Genomic DNA, 23,571 nt, shown 5'->3' on the forward strand with positions numbered 1-23,571 from the left:
GGAGGTGGTTATGGAACACAGTCCTGGTCATAAGTGGAAGTCACAGATGAGGCTTCCAGGAGAGTTCTTGAAACAGGAGCAGACTTGTTGACTGGACCCCTCAGGCTTTAGCCTTCTCTCCCTTCTTCTTGCCCAGAACTTGGTGGCCATGTCTGGGCATGTGGGAGCCATTTTGAAAACGGAATCACATGATATTGTGGAGCCACTGTCCCAGCCCCCATCTGCCTCCCACTGGACTCTTCATTGTATGAGAGAAATAATACCTTTAGTTTGTTGAAGCCAGTTTCTCCAAAACATCTGTCATTTGCAGCTAAATACAGTTTCTGATTGTTCCACAATCACTTCCAGGGTGCCAGTGAGCCCTGGGATCACTTAGGATCAGTGTACACAGAGCCCAGGCCTGACAGACACTTTAGAGTGGTGGTCATTTTGTCATTGTTGTTGTTGTTGTTTATTTCCGTACATTCTGCCTGCTTCTGTCCATGTGGAGAGTTGAACTCTTTCCTCGAGTCCAAGGAAGTGTCTCATAAGGTTTTCACAAGCACTTGTGTGTGGCCAGTGTGGGTGAGGGTGTGCCAGGGGCATTGTGTTGATCTGCGGTCCTGCGAAAGTGTTCGGGGAGGAGAAGGCAGAATGGTGGGGGCCACGTATGAAGTCTTCTGCCCGCTTCCTTCTTTCTCAAGAGCTTGGAGACACTGATGACTGAAGGGTTAAAGAGTCTCTGAGTCGCTGCGTCTCAAAGCTGGTTGAGGCTGTCAGGGGCCGTGAAACCCATGTGGGCCGTGTTGTTGGTACCTTGCTCAGAGACCAATCTGGGCAGGTTGGGTGCCCACCACACCAGGTTGGGTGCTCGGGAGGTTGGGTGCTGACACAGCTCAGAGCTGCCCCCCACTCTAGAAGAAATGCCTGTAAAGTTCTCTGCTCCTGAGGTAGACTGCAGTCATGGGGCAGAGGGACGCTCCTCTACACTGTTTGTGCTCCTGAGCTCCTTGTGGGATTGGGCTAAAGCTAGATCCCAGCTGAGACCACAGCCTCACCTAGCACACCTTCCCCTGCCTGCTCCTGCCTCCCTCAGAGGTTCCCCTGAGGGCACTCCCTCTCCTAAACCATGGCCTGTGAATTCCTGTCTTGGGCTCAATTTCTGGAGAACCTGACCTTAGACCAAGGCTTCAATGCAGATCACACCCAAGCCCAGGCCTGGGGCTGTCCTGACCAGAACAAGAGCCACTGGCTCTGAGACTCTGTATTTAGCACTCAGAGCAAACCCACAGACACCACATACGGCGGCAATCCACCAGCCTTGCAACTGCAGCCAGTAATCGCCTCGGAACCCAGCCCCAATCCGACCTGCTGTGATATGCCCCTGGGCAGCCCGGGCTTCCGGCACAGCTGTGTTCAGGGTTCAAGTGATGGTGCCCCTTTGGCCTATCCATGGCTTCCCTCCGTGGCCATGAAGGCTCTCCCTGCAGGATGCGTTAGAGTGTCATCTGCAGCTGCAGACTGTGGTCTGTCCTTTTAGGGATCTCTGCAGAGAAAGGCTCCTCTCGTTCCCATCATCCACGAACAGAGGCAGGACCCGGGGAGGCCCACTGCGGGTTTTAAGCCTTTTCCAGGCAGCCCGCAAAGATCACACGGAATGGGAAGGGCAGTTCTCCAGAGGAAGAGAAGGAGGCGTGCTGGGCAGGGGGAAGCTCAGAGTCCAGCCTCCTCTCACTTCACGAAGAAGGAATGTTCTTGACTCTCTTCACCTGCATGGGAATGGACACCTGTGTGTGGGCTGGGGAGAAATAGACTGTTTATGTGTGCTGGGAGCTGCAACGTGGAAAGCTGCCCACCATGATGGCGCAGTGGCCCAGATGAATTCCATATCTTCTAAATGACGGGCCACGTGTATGAGTGTGTTTAATTCTAGCACTACATTTTTAAAAAGTTGTTTACTTATTTAAGGAATCTCTATACCCCAAGTGGGGCTCAAACTCACAACCCCAAGATCAAGGGTTGCGTGCTCTACCCACTGAGCCAGCCAGGCGCTCCCATCACTTCATTTTTCTTACTCCAATAATTAGAGTAAATTATACCTTTTGAAAGATTATGAACATGAAAAAAGAGCAGAACCTTGTAGAAATCAGTGGCCCTCTTCCAACAGCAGCTGGTGGTCTCCCTTCGGTAGTTCTCTCCAACTCGGGCTCGGGCTTTAACGAAATGGCGTCGCTTTATCATCAAACAGTGTGTCGTGGGAAGGAGGCTTCCTTGTTGGGAGCAGGGGAAAAGGAACGGTCTCAGGACTCCTGCTGCCTGGCTCTCTGTTCTTCTCCCACGTGAACATTCCCACGTGGGAGACTTAGGGCTATTCGGGGTGAGGACCCGGGCAGCTTTGAAGACAGAAGCCAAGAGGAGGGGGGACCAGGCACCATGATGTACAGAGGCCACCATCTGGCCACCCCTGGACCCCCTGAATTTCCAGGGGTTTTGTTACTGGAATGGGCTGAATGGGGCCCCAAAGCTATGTCCACATCCTAAGCCCGGGAACCCAGGACTGTTACCTTAGATGCCCGCAAAAGAGTAAACATTAACTAATACAGCAAAAGATGTGATTAAGGGGGCACCTGGGTGGCTCAGTGGTTTAAGCCTCTGCCTTCAGCTCAGGTCATGATCTCAGGGTCCTGGGATCGAGCCCCACATCGGGCTCTCTGCTCAGCGGGGAGTCTGCTTCCCCCTCTCTCTCTGCCTGTCTCTCTGCCTACTGTGATCTTCTCTATCAAATAAATAAATAAAAATCTTAAAAAAAAAACATGTGATTAAGAATCTGGACAGGAGGGGCTTGGATTATCTGAGTGGACCCTAAATGCAGTCACATGCATCCTTATAAGAGAGGCAGGGGGAGACTGGATAGACGATGTGAAGACAGAGCAGAGCTAGGAGAGCCAGCAGCCACCAGAAGTAGAAGGGGCTGGGAATGGGTTCTCCCCAGAGTTCCTGGAGGGGCTGGGGACCTGTCAACACTGAGATCCCAGACTTTTGGCCTCCAGAACTGTGAGAATGAAATTATGTTTTAAGCCCCCAAGGTTCCCAAAGGTTGGAGAATTTGTTACAGCAGCCCCCAGGAAACCAAGAGTCGTCGGAGTTCATTTTCCATCACTTCTACCTGAAGAGGTCTGCCTTATACACGGTGTTCAATCTGGCCAGACGCCTCAAGGCTGAGTTCCGCTGTGGCCCTCGTGACCAGGAATGGCTCCTGTTCTGTTGGTCCACATCTGAGCGTTGGCCTCCGTGTCCTTCCAGATAGCCCACTGGCAGTCTCTCGCGCGTGCCCTCGGGGAGACTGTGGCCCTGGCGTCATCCCCGTGACTGGGCCTCTGCTAGCTGCTGTCGACACTGAGCCTCTAGCTGGCAGGTGACTGGGGGAGGGGGTCAGGCAGAAGGGCAGGTGCTAGAAGCATTCATGGATTTATTGGTGGAAACTTCACGGCTCATGAATGTCCACTCTGGCTTGGGGCCCGTTTTCTAAGTGCAAGGATGATAGGGAATCTGTTTGTTGTCCCCGTCCTGCCCTCTCAGCCCCCTGGCTGTCAGGCAGGGCCAAACTCCCATCAGCAGCTCACTTTTAGAGGACGTGTGGACATTGTTAGCTTAGATTTCCAGAGTGGCGGGAGGACGGGGGCCATGTGGGGTTTCAGGAGACATCCCCCAGCTGCACGGCAACTTGCCAATGAGCCCGGCATGTGTGTGACAGGAGACAGAGCCAAGGCCATCCTGCTGGCCCATAGGCCCTGGAAGGCCCGAGTTGAAGAGTGTCTTGGGAAGCTGCTCTGCCAAGAACATGTCACGCCACCCTCAAAGGAGCCTCCAGTCCGAGGCAGACGATCCAGAGAGAACAATTAAGATGAGTATACACCAGAGCAAAATACACAACCTCAGAAGTTGAGCCCTCAAGGGGTCAGGATTAAGCAAACGAGGAAGGGCCTACTGGGTGTGCAAATGGACCCTGAGGTGTGCAAATGGCTGTCCCCAGCTCTCCGTATGGGATGTCAGAACGTTGCATATGGTCAGCAGGTCTTCCGGTCTGGTCCCTTTCTTGTGTTGGTGACACAGGATGGGACAGAATTCCCATCACTCACGTGGGACAGCAGGGTGTGTCTGCTCATACCCAACTTGCCCGTGTGTGTGTGTGGGGCTGGGGAATCAGACACCAGGAAGGACAGTGCCAATGGTGACAGCATTTTCCAAAATGATGACCAGTTCTGGGTGTAGTTCTGAAGAAAAAATTTGGCCTTCCTCCGATTTACACCATAGCTGCCTTTCTGGAAAACTGGCTCTCACTCCAGCTCTCAGATCCTTGTGTTTGAAATGGGGTTGGGTTCCACACTTAAATAATTAGGAACCGATGTTCTCATCTATACAAATACCCAGCAAGATGTTTTAAAATCGAGTGGGAGGTAGGTCAGTTCTTGGTTGGGTGGGACAATCGTGGGTGTCACAGAATGACCATCTTCAGGCTCACCCACTAAATCGCAGCAGCTCCTCCCCATGCAATGCAATAACCAAATGGCCCCTACCTGTTCCCCAGTTGTCCCAAGATGGGGCACTAAAGAACTATGCCCTACAGGCCTGGGCCCGGCCCAACTCCCGACACTGCTAGGGTAACCCACTTTGTTTTAGCCACTCTGGCCGCTTTGGACCAACTCAGACCAGCAGGCATGCCCTACCTCTAGGCCTTTGCACCTGCTGCCCCTCCATTTCTGATTGCCCTTGTTCCGAACATCCCTGTGCCGGCTCCTACCTCTATTCAGCTGTCACCTGTCAGGATGGCCCTCCCCTGCCCCACTGAGTAAAGGAGCCACCCTTCCCGCATTTTCTGGCCCCCCACATCTTCTGCCCCCTACTGCATCTGTACTTTCACAGAACTTACCATCTGACCTCGTACCCATTACCTGTCTCCCTAACTGCCTTGTAGACTCCATGAGGACAGGGATTTTTGTCTGTTTTGTTCACTGAATTCCCTGGTCCTGAAGGACACGCTCATGCAGGAAGGAGGAGGACAGAAGACATGCAGCGATTCGGAACTCCTTTGGGGCCCTGCGTCGTGCGCCCTTAGACACAGCCTGTACAACCATCTCTAGCCTGCGCGTGGTTCTAATGGAGGCTTCCTCAGCAGGCACAGCGTTGGTTGGTTACCTTTTTAAAGGTCAGACTAATGGTTTCTTTGGCAACATCATTCCCTCCAAAACCTATACTTTTTTTTTTTTTTTTAAGATTTATTTTAGAGAAAGCAAGCAGGGGGAGGGGCAGAGAGGAGAAAGAGAGAGAGAGAGAGAAACAGACTCCTGGCTGAGCACAGAGCCTGACTCGGGCCTTGATCTCACTATCCTGAGATCATAAGCTGAGCTGAAATCAAGAGTCAGATAGATACTTAACTGACTGAGCCATCCAGGAGTCCCCCAAACCTACACTTTAAAAAAAAAAAAAAGACTTCATTTATTTGCCAGAGACAGCGAGAGAGGGAACACAAGCAGGGGGAGTGGGAGAGGGAGAAGCAGGCTTGAGTGGGGAGCCCAATGCAGGCCCCCATCTCAGGATCCTGGGATCATGACCTGAGCCGAAGGCAGATGCTTAACGATTGAGCCATTCAGCCTCTCACCACCCGCCCCCCCACACCCTTTTTTATTTATTTCCCAGGCAGGTCTAGGGTCAGTGATGACATTCCTGATTCTTTCCTGGACGCCATTCTGAAATTGGCTTTATAGCTTTGCTTCCTTCTGGTCTCTCCCTCAAGATGCTGGCTTTGAGGTTCTGAGTCCCAGGCAGGAAGACTACACCCTTCACCTTCTCACCCTGGGAGGACAAGGCTTATTGGATCTTGGTGGATCGTGAGCGCCTCTTAGTGTTTGGAGACCAGAAGCAAGAGGAGTTGGCTTTTTCCAGCTCTGCGGGACCCTGGATTTCAGAGTGGCTAATTCCTTCTGGAAGTCAACTCCTCCTTGTGGCGCCTTGCCGAGAACAGCCGATAATGATCAATGCATGCCACATTCTGGGGTTGTTTCTTTTCTTTTCCTTTCTTTCTTTCTTTTCTTTTCTTTTCTTCTTCTTTTTTTAAATCTTTTTAGACCGTCTTCCCTCTGAGCTAAAAAGTCAGCAGACACATAGGTTGCTTTCCAAGTTGTCGAGCTGGAACAGCCTACCAGATGTTTTGCCCCTGCCTGTCAGGGATCCCAGCTGCTCTGCTGCTGCCATCTGTTTGCTCCCTGCCTACCACCTGGCCACAACCGAGGGCAAAGCCCTGCGTTGTAGGTTTCCGTGATGGTTGTGCTGAGCTTCAGGGCACCAATCTGTATAGCGGGAGTAAGAAAAGCCACTTCTTGTAACAAAGCCCGAAATCCCAAATCTCAGTGAGTCGATTAGAGTAGAAGTTTCCTTTCAGTGCTGCAAAGATCGGCATACAGCTCTTGCTGAGCGGGTGACTAACCTCTAATTGGTGACTCAGGGACCCACAGGCTTTCCAACCTCTTTGGCACCTGACCTCCAGGGAGCCCCCCGTGGGAGCACTGCATGGGCCAAGTTTGGAACTGGTGTCCATCACTTCTTCCAACATTTCTTTAGCCACAGCTCACTTTATGGCCCCCCACCTAACCTGTGGGTTCAACGGCAAATTCTTTTCTTTTTTTAAATTTTTATTAACATATAATGTATTATTTGCTCCAGGGGTACAGGTCTGTGAGTCATCAGGCTTACACACTTCACAGCACTCACCATAGCACATACCCTCCCCAATGTCCATAACCCAGTCACCCTATCTCTGCCTGTCCCTGGCGTTAGGGATCCAGCCACCATATCCCGGAGTTTGTTTTTTGAGATTAAGAGTCTCCTATGGTTTGTCTCCCTCCTGATCCCATCTTCTTTCATTTTTTCCCTCCCTACCCCCTACAACTCTCCGCCCTGCCTCTCAAATTCCTCATGTCCGGGAAATCATATGATAATTGTCTTTCGCTCAGCATAACGCCCTCTGGTTCCATCCACATCATTGCAAATGGCAAGATTTCATTTCTTTTGATGGCTGCATAGCATTCCATTGTGTGTGTGTATATATATATACACATACACACCCCACATCTTCTTTATCCATTCACCTGTTGATGGACATCTAGGTTCTTTCCATAGTTTGGCTATCGTGGACATTGCTGCTATAAATATTCCCAATGGCAAATTCTAACAGGTTTGGTGAACACAGGGCGTTGTCTCTGCTACAAACCACACACTCACAGATCTTCATCCTGTCCTAAGCAATTGGTGGCTCCCACGGCCCTTTCCCCTGAACAGTTTCATGGTCTTCTCCACCCTAGCAGTGGCCACCAGTCCAACCATTTACCTCCCCAGCCCAATCCCATGCGCTGGTGGGCCAGAGGGACTTAATGCCTCAATCTCCCTCCCCTACAGGAACCATAGCATTTCCTTGTGTTTCCTCTTCAGTTCTCAATTCCTCTCAAGCTGATCTTCCTTCTAGGACTCCTGCCCTCCATACCAGGGTGCCCAAGTGTACTGTTCTGACCCTGTTCCACGCACAGGAGCTACACCCCCGGACACAGCTCTCTGGGTGGGAAGAACATTGGAAACATCCCAGGACACGCCATGGCCGTGGAGTACTTGACCTGTCAGCACACCTGAGATTGAGCAGTCTGGAAAACCTAAACATTCAGGAACCTGTGAGAGAACGAGAAAGTCAAAGACCAAGGGCAGCTGCGGTGGCTTGGGCCTCGGCCTGGACTGTTCCCCACCCCTGTCGGCCCCCACTCTGGGAACCCTCCCCACACCAGGGCAGAGCTGCTCTTACACGGCTCTCTCTCCCCAGCATTTTAAGCATTTCCCCCCTTTTTGTAAGGTTTTAATGATCAAACTGTAAAAATAAAGGAAGAGAAAGCAAAACAAAAAATCAAAATTCAACGCTCGGAGCAACAACCACATTTTTACCAGATCTACTTTTATTTTCAGAAGGAAGTTTGTATTATAGTATTTACTTTTGTTTATATACAAGTTCTTCACATTTGTGTTTAAAATGCACAGACCTCCCTTAATTCTCTTGTTCCTGCTTAAATTAGCTGTTATTTTACAATACAAAAAATACCAAAAAATTGCAGTCCTAAATGTATGTATAACACCCACAGTCCCCAGCAATGAAATAGTTTACAATACTTACTCCATATTTACATGAGTGCAAGAGATGCTAAATTATACATATTAACAAACTAAGCTTGAATCCAAACCAAAAGTAAAAACAAAAACAAAAACCGTAAATACCTATAAAACAAAAACATTTCCAGAGCCAGAATTAATTCAACGAAACAGGCTTCACTAGTGTTTAGAATGTTTTGTGCACAAATTTCAGTTACTGAAAGTCAATTCCATTATTGCCTTTGAAAGAGAAGGCGCCAGTTCTCTCCACTCCAGACCATCTCCCTGCAGGTAAGGGTGTTTAGGAGTTTGGATGATTCCGGGAAAATGTCTCTTGGCAGGCCGGCCGTCACGGTGATTTTTATGATTGGAGCCAAGTTTGGTAAATTGGGCTCACATTTCAGACTGAGAACCGGCGCTTGGCCCGAGGACAGAACTTCTGCCTTCCTCGGTCTGTCCTCAGGGCGGCCAGTTCTCACAGAAACCACCAAGAGAAAAGTTCTCCTGGGATGAGAGGCGCCGAGTTGGGTTTTGCTGTCATTCCAAAGAGCTTTCCATCTTGGTCACTGCCCTTCGCGTTAGCTTAGGTCGTTAGTAAGTGCTTAGTGAGTATTCATTGAGGGTGTGGATGGTTGAAAGAAACTAAAGGATCCAGGGTGTTCTCGAAAAATGATACCAGCACCCAAGGAAGTGAACCCCCAACCGCTCCCCAGATACACTCCGTTGAACCGAAGGAGTGAGGTGCACTGAAAAGGTCCCATGTCTTTTTTCTTCTTGTAAGCTCGCCCCAGACCTCCCAGTGAGTATCCCATCGGGAGCTTCAGGCCCGAGGTTCTGCTGTTTCCTGCCCAGGGCGGTTCTCCCTCCAGGTTGGCTCGGGGAGTACCTATGGTTTGCCTTCTCGCTACATCTCCTCCCAACTCTTAGAGGTGATCTCACAGGGAGCGCAGACTTCTCCGCAAACTCTAAGAGGACGAGTGGGAGATGGCCAGGCGGCCAGGCTGGGCGCGCTTCTCCGGGAGGAAACGGAGCGATCCATCAGCGAACTAGCCACCCTCCTCCCACCCCCGGTTTTCAGCACTGGGAATCACCCTCCTAGGAAACGGTCGTTCAAATTGTGGACCTAACGGAACAAAAGGCAGCCTGGAAAATCCCTTTCTAGAAAATCTGATAGGGTCGTTGAACTGAGAGACTGAGAGAAACGCTTCTCAGGACAAGACTGGTCATCCCTGGCCAGACACAGCACCAAGAGGCTAACAGATTCATGACTCCCTTGCAGAGCTAGCAGCGGTTGACAGCAACAGGCCCACCGCCTTTGATGCTCCTCACATAACGCTGTTTGAATGGGCTCCAGGCCTGATTTCTCCTTTATGTACTGACGGATGATTTCTGTTTTAGAATCAACCGATTCGTACCAGATGCATCTGGACACACTAGCATGATGGGGATGCCTCCCCCCCCCCGCCCCGGTTTTGTTATCAATGTATCCGGGCCCAACGAGAGGACTTCTTCAGACCTGGATATCGGTATGTGGCACAAAAACATATCAGGTAAAACTCAGACACCGTTACATTTAATAAAAATAACATTAACATAGTTTTCTGTTTTATGTACACTCTGAAAGTCTGAACATTCTGGACACTACTGTATAATTATGTACAAGTGCAACATCAATGTTTTCATGACTATTTTAACTTATATACAGGCTCTCCTGTAACACGCAGCCATCTCTCTGAAGTTCCAGATGATTCCCTCTGGGTAACTGGCTCCTAAGCCGAGGGCCTCCTTCTCCTGCCACTCCCTTCCTCTGGCCTGAGCCCCGAGGAAGCTGTTTGCCATTGGCTGCAGAGGATAAGCAGGTGGATTCAGCTGTTTCTCCACTGTTGGAGCATAAGTAAACATCACTTGCTCCATTTTCCTTCCTTTTTAAAAATAAACTATCTTTTAGGAAAAAAACAACAACAAACCAGGTGGCTATGGGACACGGTGCATGTTATTTCAAGGCCTGGGAACCCATGGGGAAGAGACTTCTTTGGCCAAAGAAATACTGGTCCTTTGAACAAACAAGGATTTTTCCTTGCGGGCGTTCCTTCTCCAGCGGCCTCCCTCTCTCTGCCAAGAGGCCTCATGGCAATTACAGGGGGAAGGCGCCAGTCTGCGACAGGCTCTCTGTGGGTGCCGTGATGTGGAGCAGGGGTGTGGGAAGCTTGGAAGAGAAGGGGTCTTATCTAGAATTGTCTGCTCTTTGCCAATGATGTGTAAAAGCAGCTTTTTGAGAGGAGAGTCTCCAAGTAGAGGTGTTTTGTGCATCAGATAGTGTTTTAGGGTTCAACTTCCATGGAAACATCTTTCCAGGAAACTCTTCATGGGTGAAGGGTTGGTGCTGGGAAAGAGACAGCACTCCTACTCTAGGCACTGCATTTAAAGGTGAAATGCTGCAGTCTTTGCTCTTTCGAGGTATTAATTTCTCCAAACTCACAAACGAGCGTGGTCATCTAGAGATCCATCCCTATGGGATAATGCCAGAGAACCCAAGTTTTGAAGCGAAAGGGAGACCTGGGGAGGCTGCCGCATAATGCCAGAATCCAGAGCACCATACACAGGGACCCCACAACCCGCAGGCAGTGGGCTGCGGAGAAGAGCAAGACCGCCCTGCCCGACTTCAGTGTGGTCACTTCCCACATGGCATGGTTATTCCGCCTCATCCATTTTCTCCATGTGCTTTTCATCCTTCTCGGTGGTCACTGCCCTGCCCACAGCCAGCACCCAGGGCTGGGAAGGTGGATGCGGGTGCCAAGCTGAGCCTCTCCTGGAGGAGAGCGGGCAAACCAAACCGTTCCAGGTCCTTGTCCAGGCTCTGGCCATGCAGTTCCACCCGCAGCCTGAGGATGACCCAGCAACTCAGGGCAGGCTACAGGGCACACTGCTGCTCTGACGCAGGGATCCCAAGCGCTGGCATGCTCTTTTCTGCCCAAGAGAGACACGTGACATGGACGAGTCCCTTCCTCAGTGGTGTCCTGGCAGGAGCGGCCAGAAGGACTGGAGCCAATGTCAGGCCTAGAGTGGAGGGCGGGGGGCAGGGGGCACAAGAGGACCACACCTTATTTAGTGCTGGTGTCTTTTGACAGCAACATCAGCAGGAGCTTTCACAGTTTGGTCATTTCTGCTTTCCTCTCAGTCCCTGCTGCTAGGTTAAACGTTCCCTGGGGTGAGAAAATTCTTTCCTGGCTGCAAAGTAGATTTTAGAAAAAGAGCAGATTGCCAATGGTAGCTATTTAAATTTTGTAAGAATGCAGGAATGCAATTATGGAAAAACTTAGGCTTACTAACTCTCCAATTGCTAGATCTATTTCAAGTCTAGGCACTTAGTGTGTGTGTGTAAGTGTGTGTGTGTGAGTGAGAAAGAGAGACAAGAGAGAGGGAGAGAGAGAGACAGAGGGAGAGGATTTCAAATGGATTAAGACTAAATTAATCAAGTTGCTATAGAAAACTACCTATTACATCAGTTTACATTCTAGGTAACACTGCTGACCTTGACATTTAAAATAGCCCCCTTCTATCTTTGTTTGATATGATTCAAAAGAGATGGACCATTGTGAATTCTCAACTAGAAAAAAGCTACTCCCTGCAAGAGAGAGAACTGCCTACGTCGTGCGAGAATAAGAAGCACATCTTTTAAAAAAGATAGCAGGCTTCAGATGAGAACAAATTCATTCATCTGACTAGTTTTTAAAAGACCATGGTTCAAGAACGACTGTTGGTGAATGTCTACTTGTAAACACTACATCTTTTGTTTTTTTTTGCAAGTTGAGACGGCCCCAAGAACAGTTTTCCGCAAGTGAACCTGAGTGTCGCTCCCAGCTCTCTCACTGGCTCTGCCCCGGCCTCCTCCAGCAACAACTGGATCCCCCCTGGACCTGCTATTCAATCCATTATTTCCTATGCAAAAGTAAAAGGTTAGATGCTGGAGCACAGATGGGAGAAACCGGCAAAGAAAGCTTGTGAACATGCAGAGGAGTCGGATGTGTCGAGGGTTTCCAGTCTTCGGCCCGCTCCACGCAGCGTCTCCCCGCCTGCCCCCTCCCTGCAGACGGCGCCGGCACGCCGCCCCCCCAGGCTCGCTCACGGAGAGTCCCCAGCCCAGCCTCAGATGCAGGTCCCGGGCTGCGCGGGGGGCTGCTGCTTCCGGTTTCTCACGGCTCCTGACTTCTCTTTGTACACTATTGGCATCTGCTGAGAAATGTCCACCAGGGCGCTGGCCACCGCGAGACCTGGGGGGAGCCACGGGGAACACACGGTGAGGAGCAGTTTGCTTTGTTTTTAAACATAATTTCAGAAGACAGTTTTTTGTTTTTTTACATTCCTGGGGTGCAATGAGCAAATAAATAAGTACAGAGGGAAAAAAACCTTCCTTCGTTCCACACTGTGCTTCCCTCCACCCCCGCATTGCTTTCAATAGTTTTTATATATTCTTTCAGGGTTTACTGATGCAAACACAAATGCATATACTTCCCCCCCCCCATCCCCCGACTTTTTACACAACAGATGTAGCTTGCTGTTCGGCAGATCAACGAAGCAAAGAGCTCTGCCGGGCAGTTGGAGCACTAAGACAAGAATACAGTCACGCTCTAAGTGCTACATTTTTCCTGCAGGCCTCCAGAAGGGTGCCAAGAGAAAGCAGCAAATTCGATTCATTCCACATCACCCAGCCAGCACTAGTTATTTTCGTTATCTATCCTATGGCACAGGTTAGGACAGACTCTGGGGCCAGAATCTGGAATACCTAAGGATCTTTAACCATCCCATGCCTCATTTGTAAAATGGGGACAATAACGTACAGGGTATGTGTGAGGAGTCAGTGAGTGAACCCACAAGAACATGTGAGAATGGTACCTGGCTCGTCACCTCACCGCCTCCACCACCTTTGCTTTAGGGACTAGTGGTTCCATTCTTCATTTTGTACTAGGAACTGATTCACCTGATGTTCGGTGGGGAAGGCACAGGTGTGGAGAGCTGGATTCTCAATGCATGGGAACCAGCCAGTGGAGGCTCAGAGCCCTGCTGAGGTTCTCAGAGGCCATGTTAGGGCCGCCTGTTACTTCACCTATAAAATGGAGGAATTGGGGGCAGTGGGGATAGATTTTATGTAAAGTGCCTGGTGTGCAGTGGGGAATCCACTGTTCGGAGACACTGTTTTGAGCAAAGGCAGAGCCAGGTGCTCTGGGAGTCCAGAGGAAGGACCATCTAAAATAGGGTGTAGAGGGGCACCTGGGTGGCTCAGTGGGTTAAGCCGCTGCCTTCGGCTCAGGTCATGATCTCAGGGTCCTGGGATCGAGTCCCGCATCGGGCTCTCGGCTCAGCAGGGAGCCTGCTTCTCTCTCTCTCTCTGCCTGCCTCTCCGACTACTTGTGATTTCTCTCTGTCAAATAAATAAATAAAATCTTTAAAAAAAAAAATAAAATAAAATAAAATAGGGTGTAGAGAAGAAACCATCTAAAATGGGGGGGGTGTCTTACTTGGGAAGAATCTCAAGCAGTGAATAGGCCTTCATCAGGAATTGAGGGAGATGGGCTGGGCAGGAAAGGCCACAGTATGGCAAGCCTGTCACTTCCCTACTCTAGCCAGGGCCTTGCTCTCAGGGAGCAGGGGCCAAGTTTGCTGAGCTGGGAAGTGACAGGAGACAATGCTCCGGAGTTCAGGTCAATGCGTCATTCTGACCTTGACATGGGTAAGGCTGATTTAGGAGCTGAACTCATATTCCCAGGTGAGAGCAAATCAAGCAGTTCCCCTATGAAATGAAGACAATAAAGCCTGGCCTGGCTGAGCCTAAAGGTCTCACTCCTGAGGACCCAGAAACCATTTCAAGAGCTCAGCCGGAGGAGGCTCTGGATCTGAGGGCTGCACTTGCTGCGGAGCTCTGGGCTGGGCAAGGATTCCAGGACATACTTTATCACAGACACGAGACTTTCTCTGGCTAAGGCAACCCTGACCCTCAAAATCAGTTCAACTGAAAGCTGTCTAAAACGTATGGTGCATCTTGTCTGAGGCATCCCTCAGAGAATTCCACAATGAATCAGGATATTTCCAAAACTGTATTCCATATCTCCTTAGCCTTTGATAAGAGGATGTCTATTGAAATCATGATCTGTGTACTTGATGGAATTGCATAAAAGAAACTGGTAAAAACGTGGGGCAGTAAAGTATTAAAATATTTATGATAGTTACATGAAAAAAGAAGAATAAAAATGAGATCTATACAATTATTTCAACAAAGCTGGCCAGGGCTGGCAAGGAAAGAGAACAATGAACACTGGTGGATTGTGAGTACATTTCTAAGTCGTCGTATAGGTTGTTAAAACTGCTGTTTGTGCCTTCTGTCTAAAACAGAGTGAAAGATGAAAGAAATGGAGCAGCGCTGTAAATACCAAGTTGAGGGTGGCCAGCTTGGAGGAGTTAGCTGGGGCCACTAGAGTAGGTAAGACGACTGTGGATGAGCATATGGCTGGAGGGCAGAAGGCCTCCAGTCAGGGCTGAGCACGGGAGAAAAGCCAGAGCCAGCAAAAGCGCAGCAAGGGAAGGTGTGGCCGGGAGCGTCACCACCATTGGGAGGCCGAGGGAGCGCGGTGCTCCCGGCTCATCCCTGGGAAGGAACCATGACCTCAGGGCAGACAGTGCAGGGAACACCAGGGACAATGGGATCATCTCCCCGGATCCTCACAATGACGGGAGGTAGGCACAGGCCTCCGGAACACCCATGTTCCCGTCCTGTTCGTCACCGGCCCTCATCCACTCACCTGACTGCCCAGGAGGAGGGATTCCACCAAGGCCTCGAGGGAGCCTCACAAACACAGAGAGGACAGCAGCTCTGTTGCCAAAACACGGCTCCAGGGCGATGGGTTTGGGAACAGTCTGGTGGGAGATAACAAAGAACTACCTAAACCAGGGTTTCTCACATGTTAATGATACAGCCTTCATTTCTGAATTTTTTTTTCATTTTTAATAAAAATTTAAATTCAATTAATTAACATATAATGTATTATTGGCCTCTGAGGTAGAAGTCAGTGATTCATCCGTCTTTTACCAGTCTTATATAAAACCCAGTGCTCACTACATGTCCATCACCCAGCTACCCCATCCCCCTTGTGATTTTTAAAGATGCCCTCTATTAGTTTCTATTGCTGTGTAATCTTGGTTGCTTACAGCAGCACTTTTTTTTTTTTTTATAGCTTTTAAAATCTTTTTATGTGGGACGCCTGGGTGGCTCAGTTGGTTAAGCAGTTGCCTTCAGCTCAGGTCATGATCCCAGCATCCTGGGATCGAGTCCCACATCGGGCTCCTTGCTCAGCAGGGAGCCTGCTTCTCCCTCTGCCTCTGCCTGCCATTCTGTCTGCCTGTGCTTGCTCTCTCCCTCTCTCTGATAAATAAATAAAATCTTTAAAAAAAAATCTTTTTATGAACATATAATGTATTATTAGCCCCAGGGGTACAGGTCTGTGAATTGCCAGGTTTAAACACTTCACAGTGCTCACCACAGCACACACCCTCCCCAATGTCCATGACCCCACGACCCTCCCCCTGGCAACCCTCAGTTTGTTTTATGAGATTAAGTATCTCTTATGGTTTCTCTTCCTCCCGATCCCATCTTGTTTCATTTATTCTTTTCCTGCCCCCCAAGTCCACTTCCTCATATCAGGGAGATCATATGATAGTTGTCTTTTTCTGATTGACTTATTTCGCTAAGCATAATACCCTCTAGTTCCATCTGTGTCATCACAAACGGCAAGATTTCATTTCTTTTGATGGTTGCAGAGTATTCCATTGTGTATATATACCACATCCTCTTTATCCATTCATCTGTTGATCGACATCCAGGTTCCTTCTATAGTTTGGCTATTGTGGACATTGTAGCAGCACTTATTTATTATCGAGCTTGGCTGGGCAGGTCAGAAGTCCAGTAGAGTTCCTGCTTACAGATATAGATCTGTTCATCCCTTCCATCAGTTCTGGGAAATTCCCAGCTCTTATCTCTCAAAGGTCTCCAGGATCTCAGCTCTTATCTTCACAGGCAGAAGTCAAGTTAGCATCTGGGCTGGCTCTTTTCTGCAGGCTCTAGGGAAGGATCTGTTCAAAGCTCTTTCAGGTGCCCTCAGGTGGCCAGCAGAATCCAATTCCTTGCAACTATAGGTCTGAGGTTCCCACTTCCTTGCTGCAAGGGGCCACTCTCTTCCAGAGGCTTCCTCCCACCAGTCCCTCCAGCTTCAAATCAGTGCTGGCGTGCCAAGTCCTCTGCATGTTTCCTCTTCTGCCACCACACAGAGAAAAGCCCCTCAGTGTCTTAAGGTCTCAACGACCTTGGGATTTGTATGACTTCTGCCCAATCCCTTCAGAGCAGCACTTAGAATAGTGATGGACTGAAAAACCATGAGTGGGGAATCGTGGTGGCCATCTTTAGAATTCTGTCTCCATACCCCCAAATGTGTCATTCATTTCTTTCAATTTGGTTGAGAAAATGACTTCTGGAACCGCTGTGGCTGCAGCACAGGGAAGGATGGGGGAGGTGAGAGGACAGTGGTTTAGATCAGTGTGGTGACAGCGGTGCAGGGGTGTGCGGGGGTGGAAGACAGAACCAAAGACATGTGCTGATGGACTGACTGTCCGATGAGAATGAGAGCAAGCACGGACCAAGCACAATTCCAGGAGTTTGGCCTGGAGCGGCTCAGATGATGTACGGAGTTGGGGGCGATATGCCAAGGAGAGGTATTGGTGGGATAATATCCACAGCTCAGCTTTGGATAGGTCAGCTCTGAGACTGCTGCTAAGACAAGTGGGGATGCCGTGTAAGCAACCAACTGGATACAGGAGTTGGTGGCTCCCAGGAGAGCTCTGAGATCATGGTGTTAAGATGAACCCACGATGGAAAAGATCACTGCTGTGGTCTGAATGTGTCCTTCTAAAATCCATATGTTAAATCTTAATGCCTAAAACAGTATTTGGAGGTAGGGCCTCTGAGAGGTGACTGGAGTCCTCATTAGAGGGACCCCAGAGAGCTCCCTAGCCTCTTCCACCACATAAAGTCAGAGTGAGAAGGCACCATCTACGAACCAGGAAGGGGGCTCTCACCAGACACTGAATCTGCCGGCACCTTAATCTTGGACTTCCTAGCCTTGAAGATTCTGAGAAATTTCTGTCATTTCTAGGACACCCAGTCTCTGCTGCTTTGTATGCAGCTCAAAAAGACTAAGATGGACATCAAAGGAGTGAGTGTAGAAGGCGTGAGAGGAGACCCAAAGACCGAGGCGGACCTGCACAGCTCTTAGAGGTGTGGGGAAATGGAGAGCGTTGAATAGAGAACACTGAGCCAGAGCAGCCAGAGGGTGAGAGTGTATGTGTCCTGGAAAGAGAGTCAGTACAGCATTTGATGGAGTAACCAACTGGGTCATAGGCGGTTGACATATGATGTATGGTGCCTCTCAGTACTTGCAATTTGTCTATTTATTTTTTAATCCCACAAATTGTTATTTTATCATATTTGCTTAGATGTGTATATGCTTACCATTTCATTTTCTCACTCTTCCTTCTTATTCCTCAGTCCATCCTTCTGGGTAGTTTAACTTTCTCCCAGCACATCCTGCAGACATTTCTTTTGTACAGGTCTGTGGTGCTCAACTCTGATTTCCTTCTCATCGGAAGAAATCTTCCTTCTGTCCTCATTCTTGGAAGGTGGTTTCAGGGGCACGCTATCCTAGACTGGCAGTTCTCCTCCTCATGTCATTTGGAGACATTCTTCCACACTCGCTTGGCTTCTGGTGTTACTAATGAGAAGTCAGCTTTGCTCTGTCATTTCCTTTTGGTGATCTCCCCCCCCCCCCCCAGTTATTTTTTAATATAATAAATCAGATAACATATACCATCTTAACCTCTTTTATTTTTTAAGACTTCTTTTATTTGAGAGAGAAAGAGACAGAGACAGAGATAGCAAAGAGCACACACGTGGGGAGGTGAGGGAGAACCAGACCCCCCGCTAAGCAGGGAGCCCAACACAGGGCTCAATCCCAGGATCCTCGAAGACAGACGCTTAACTGACTGAGCCACCCAGGCACCCCCCCCATCCTAACCCTCTTATTTTTATTTATTTATTTATTTGGTGGGGTGGGGGCGGGGAGGGTGAGAGGGAGCACAAGCAGGGGGAATGGCAGGGAGAGGGAGAAGCAGACTCCTTGCTGAGCTGGGAGCCTCATATGGGGCTCGACCCCAGGATCCAGGGATCATGACCTGAGCTGAAGACAGACTCTTAACCAACTGAGCCATGCAGGCGCTCCCCCCACTTTTCTTCCATCCTAACCCTTTTTACGTTTACACTTCAGAGGTATTAAGTATCATGTTGTTATGTAACCATTACCACAATCCATCTCCAGAACTCTTCTTCTCTCACAGAACTGAAACCCTACACCCCTACTGACTCCCTAGGTCCCTCTTTCCCAACCCCACCCCCCAACCTCCATTATACTTTCTCACTAGGGATTCAAATACTCTAGATAACTCAGAAAAGTGGAATCATACAGTATTTGTTTTGTGACTGGCTTATTTCACTTAGTATAATGTCCTCAAGATTCACCCATGTAGCACACATCAGCATTTCCTCCCCTTTTAAGACTGACTAATATTCCTTTGCGTGTATAGGCCACATTTTGCATACCCATTCACCTACTGATGGACATTAGGGTTGCGCCCATCTTTTAGCTATTGTGAATAATGCTGCTATGAACATGGGTTCATTCCAGCAGGTATATCCAGAAGAGGAACTGCCAGATTACATGGCAATTCTATTTTTTTTTTTTTTTAAGGGAGACCAATACTGTTTTCCACAGCAGCTACCTCATTTCACATTCCCACTAACAGTGCTCAAGCATTCTGATTTCTTCACACTGTGGCAATCCCACAGTATCGGTATAAAAGCCACGTTAGGTCTTCTCCTTTTATCCTCCATATTCTTATCATTTGTCACAGTTTCCATCTTCTTGTCTCTCTGTTCTGCATTCTATGTAATTTCTTCAGATTCATCTTCCAGTTCAAAAATTCTGTCTTCACTTGTGTCTCACATGCTGTTTAACGTGTAAACTGAGTTATTTAAAAAATCTCAACCCCTATATAGTCCATGTTTTTTTTTTAAGTTTATTTATTTATTTAAGTGATCTTTATACCCCATATGGGGCTGGAACTCACAACCCCGAGATCAAGAGTCACATGCTCTACCAACTGAGCCAGCCAGGCGTCTTCGTATGTTCCATTTCTAATAGTTCCATTTGGTTCTTTTTAAGATCCGGTTCTTTTTGATTTATGGTCTCCTCATCTTTACAACTCCATCTTCCCATCTTTAAACATTTCAGACAGAGCTATATTATGTGCTTGAGATGCCACTCTGACACGGGAAGTTCTGTCTAAACCACTGTCCATGGCGTCTGCTAACTCTTATTCCCAGTGAGTTGTCTCTCTTGTCCTTGGTAAGCTCTGATGGCTTGATCTTGATCTGTGGGGATCCTACATGGCTGGATTGGGGGTGCTTTCCCACAGAGAGGATCTGCACCTACGTCAGCATGGTGTGTTACCAAGTAGGAACCACTTCAGGCCACACATCGTTCTGGCTTGGGTTCATGATTTGTTCTTTTTTGCAGGGAGGGACAAGAGAGTATTCCCTGGGAATTTCACCTACTTCCTCTGAGCTCAGTAATGTTTTAATAAGTATTTTAAAATTCAGGATCTATAGTTGTTTCCCCAGATTATCTGAAATATTTCATCATTTTGCCAAAAGAGAAACTTTTCTCACTTTCTTCCTCATTTCCTTTTGGAGGAGTCAGAAATATTTATATTCCATGGAATGCATAGTGACTCATAATTTTTGCCCCTTTAAGAAAATTCCCTAAATTCCTTATAAAAAGCAATGTTGCAATTTAGCTCTTTTCCAATATAAATTTGAAATTATTATGTCACAGAATACTTAAAAAGAATTTGAGACAAACCATTTATATTTTCAAATTCTTTGACCACAAGAATGCTTAACAACATGAATGAAAGACTGAAAAATGAAAGCAAAAGAGTATCTGACAACATCAGCGTGCTGTCTGATGGCTAAAGAGAGAGAAAGAGAGGAACATACCATTATGAGGCAATAGAATAAGGCTCTTGTTCTCTGCAAGTTTTCGGGACTTTTGAATCATGTTCTCACCTTTATACTCCCCCCAATAAGATCAGGAGGCTCTTCATCTGTTTCCAAGGCAACATTTACGGAGGCAAAGGGGCGACTGGCCATCTGCTGCATCTCTCTTAGAAGTTGCTACGAAGTAATATTGTGGCAAGTGTTAGCAGACCAAGTGCTGAGGGGAATTTAATAAGGGATGCAACATATTAAAAGTACCTCATCCTTCCCACTTCAAACAAATCAAGTCCAAAACGATATTTTTTAGACAGCTGGAGAAAACTGGACACAGACCAGGTATCATCGGGATTTGCTAAATTTTGTTAATGTGATGACAGTACTATTATCGTATATTAAAGAAAAAAAGGTCCTTACTGGTTAGAGATATAGGATAAGTACTGATGGACAGAGTGCTGTGATGCCTGCTTGTTAAGTACAAGAAATAAATGACGTAGCCCTGTCTCCTCGTGTTTTTATTACTAAAGCCAGGCTTTTTTGCTTCCTACTGAAACTTGTACTTAGACCACAGATAGGAATGGAAAGAGCTCTCTGTTCCCAGGGTGGGTATAAGTTGAAAACAAAAACATGTGAAGTCTGGCACAGTTAACACTCCAAAACCCAGCTCAGCGCCTTGCACATGGTGGGATCAATATATATCAATCATGTATCATTGAGGGTATTAGCACTTTGGGCACATCACTGAAGCCTGGAGATCGGTCATGCCATGGAAGACAACCAGGCCTGCCTTCAAATCGCCCACTTGGAACTATGGTAGGAGACAGAATCTTAGTCTGGATAGATCAGGGCTCTGTTTTAGAAGGATATTTTTATCTTAAACATTTTCTTAAAACACTAACATTCTACATCTCGTCAAGCTGTTGGTCCACTTACTCAACAAATACAAGTGGCAGCCCTACTTTGGGTTCTGTGCTATTCCTGGAGCTGGAGTCACAGCAGGACAGAGCGCCCACGCTCCTCCGGTTTGCAAGCTCCTTTGGGAAGAGTGCAGGAGGTAATGTGTGTAGGCGTCTAGTGAGCACTTCAGGAGTGTCAACTGTTATGACTTCTGTAATAAATCCCAGTAAGTCATTCTACAAATCTAAGAGGGATAAGCCATGACTGAAGCTGGGGAAATGCCGAAATATATTCTCAACAGCCGGGTTCACAGTTACAGAGAAATTTTAAATGGCAAGGGGAAAAGCTTAGTTAGTTTGTTGATAAACACTGTTGTCATAAGCATACTTTTTTAGGGGTGGGGGAATTCTTAAAGAAGTTTAATCTGGGACTTCTAAAGAAATTTAAATGATTTAAAAAACAATATGCTGGGGGAGTCTGGGTGGTTCAGGGGGTTAAGGCTTCTGCCTTTGGCTCAGGTCGTGATCCTGGGGTCCTGGGATCGAGCCCCGCATCAGGCTCTCTGCTCACCGGGGAGCCTGCTTCCCTTCTTCTCTCTGCCTGCCTCTCTGCTACTTGTGATCTCTGTCAAATAAATAAACAAAATCTTTAAAAAAAAATAATATGCTGAAGAAACTATTATTCTTACGGACCCTAAATAAAGCCTATCCTAACCCTGCAAGGTAGGAATCTTCTAATTCTTCCTTCCTCCTTGATAAAGCATGTTCTCTGGTGTGGCTGAAGAAAAGAAAACCTCTTCTTCATCAGACATTCATCATTCCTACAGAATGGTGAAATATCTTTTTAAAATTTTATTTAGAGTCACAAGCATACTTTTTAAAAACCTTTTTCTACAAGGTGTTCATCCTCTCCATATTTTCTTTCAAGTATGTTGCAAACATTTTCTAGAGGGCTGTTTGTCTTCACTGATTTATTCTTGATACACTTTATTACTTTTTATGCAGGCAAATCGCTACTCTACTGTGTTTCTATCATCTTATCTGAAAATAGTAACTTTGCCCCCTAATAGTAATAAAATTTATTTCTCTTTCTCAGAGTGCACAGCTTAGAATGTCCAGAACAGAATTAAGTGACAATGGGGCCTATAGGACTAGGCACGTGGCCTGTGAGGACTGAAGTCCCAAGTTTAAAGCCCAGTTTGGTCTCATAGTAACTGTGCAATGAGGCACAGAGTAATTTATTTTTCTGCCTCCCCGAGCCTCAGTTTCCTCATCTGTGAAACAGGGTCAGTAAGTATTTCACAGGCTTGTTATGAAGAGTTAATCAGTTAATCTATATAAAACCTCTTAGAACAGTGCCTGGAATTTAGAAATGCTCAAATGCTAGCTCTTCTTATGACAAACTTGTCTAGATTTTGTTGGTACAACCTCTAGTATTTTTATATCTTGAGTGATCGGGATATTCTTTATGGTGTTAAAAGGGGGTATTATTTTTGAGTTTACTAAGAGTTTAGTTTTTAAAGCAGGAACCAGTGTTGAATTTCAATAAATGATTAAGTGATTACTTGGCCACTATTAAACATTTAGGTACTATTTTGACCCACTGATATAAGGTATTCTGACAGGGTTTCTGGGAGCAAATGATCCTTTTATTACACTGGTAAATTAGACTGTTCCACATACAGTCACTGTGTGACTGGCCTTTGTTTCGGTTTCTAAGTTTCTATGCATACAATGAATGAGGACTCTTTAAGCTTTCCATCTTTTCCCTTTATCTGGAACAGTTTAGGTATTTTGGAAATAATTCTCCTAAACACTCAAGGAGAAATAGACCATTATTATTATTTCCATAAGCTCATCTCAAATGGAAACTCCTAGGGTAATGCCCTTCATGGAGAGAGTAATATTTTGACACCTTTTTAATTCCTTCTCTGGCTACTGGTTTATTGAGGATTCCCACTTCTTTCTTACTCTGTTTGGATAACATGTATTTCTTTTTTTTTTTTAAAGAACACCATACAATTTTAAAAAATGGTACAATTCATTGGGTATTAAAATGTATTAGTAATGAGGCTATTAAAAAATAAATTCCTCTGAATATGTTACCCACTGAATTTTAAGAATGATAATAAAAAGGATGCAACATTACCTCTATGCTAACATCACCTTTATGTGGGTCAGAAAAGGGGTCACGGCCCCCAGGAGGAGGCCCTCATTACAGACATTAATGTTCTGGTAACAGTGCTGTGGGCCTCTGAGTTTTGACTTGGGATATTTCCGTTCTCTTCTAAATCTTGTCTGTAGATCGATTTTTATATAGAAAAGGGCATGAATAGAATACAGAAGACGGAGGAGTGTGGT

General features: G+C 47.2%; 1 protein-coding gene across 2 annotated transcripts in view; it reads right to left on the reverse strand.

The window, feature by feature from the left end:
• Nucleotides 1-7,955: 7,955 nt before the first annotated feature.
• ATRN (attractin) overlaps nt 7,956-23,571 on the reverse strand; it is a 148,645-nt gene continuing 133,029 nt past the window's right edge. The window contains exons 27-29 of one of the 2 annotated variants that reach the window (XM_082744531.1): nt 20,387-20,494; nt 14,958-15,072; nt 7,956-12,434 (exon numbers count right to left, since the gene is read on the reverse strand). In XM_082744531.1, coding sequence (XP_082600657.1) covers nt 12,310-12,434; nt 14,958-15,072; nt 20,387-20,494 — 348 coding nt within the window. In that variant the 3' untranslated portion in view covers nt 7,956-12,309. Of the gene's footprint in view, nt 12,435-14,953; nt 15,073-20,386; nt 20,495-23,571 lie in introns of both variants that reach the window. The other variant, XM_082744533.1, reaches the window with a different exon arrangement.

The sequence above is a fragment of the Mustela nivalis genome (assembly GCF_964662115.1).
Source record: "Mustela nivalis genome assembly, chromosome: 8".
Taxonomy (NCBI): domain Eukaryota; kingdom Metazoa; phylum Chordata; class Mammalia; order Carnivora; family Mustelidae; genus Mustela; species Mustela nivalis.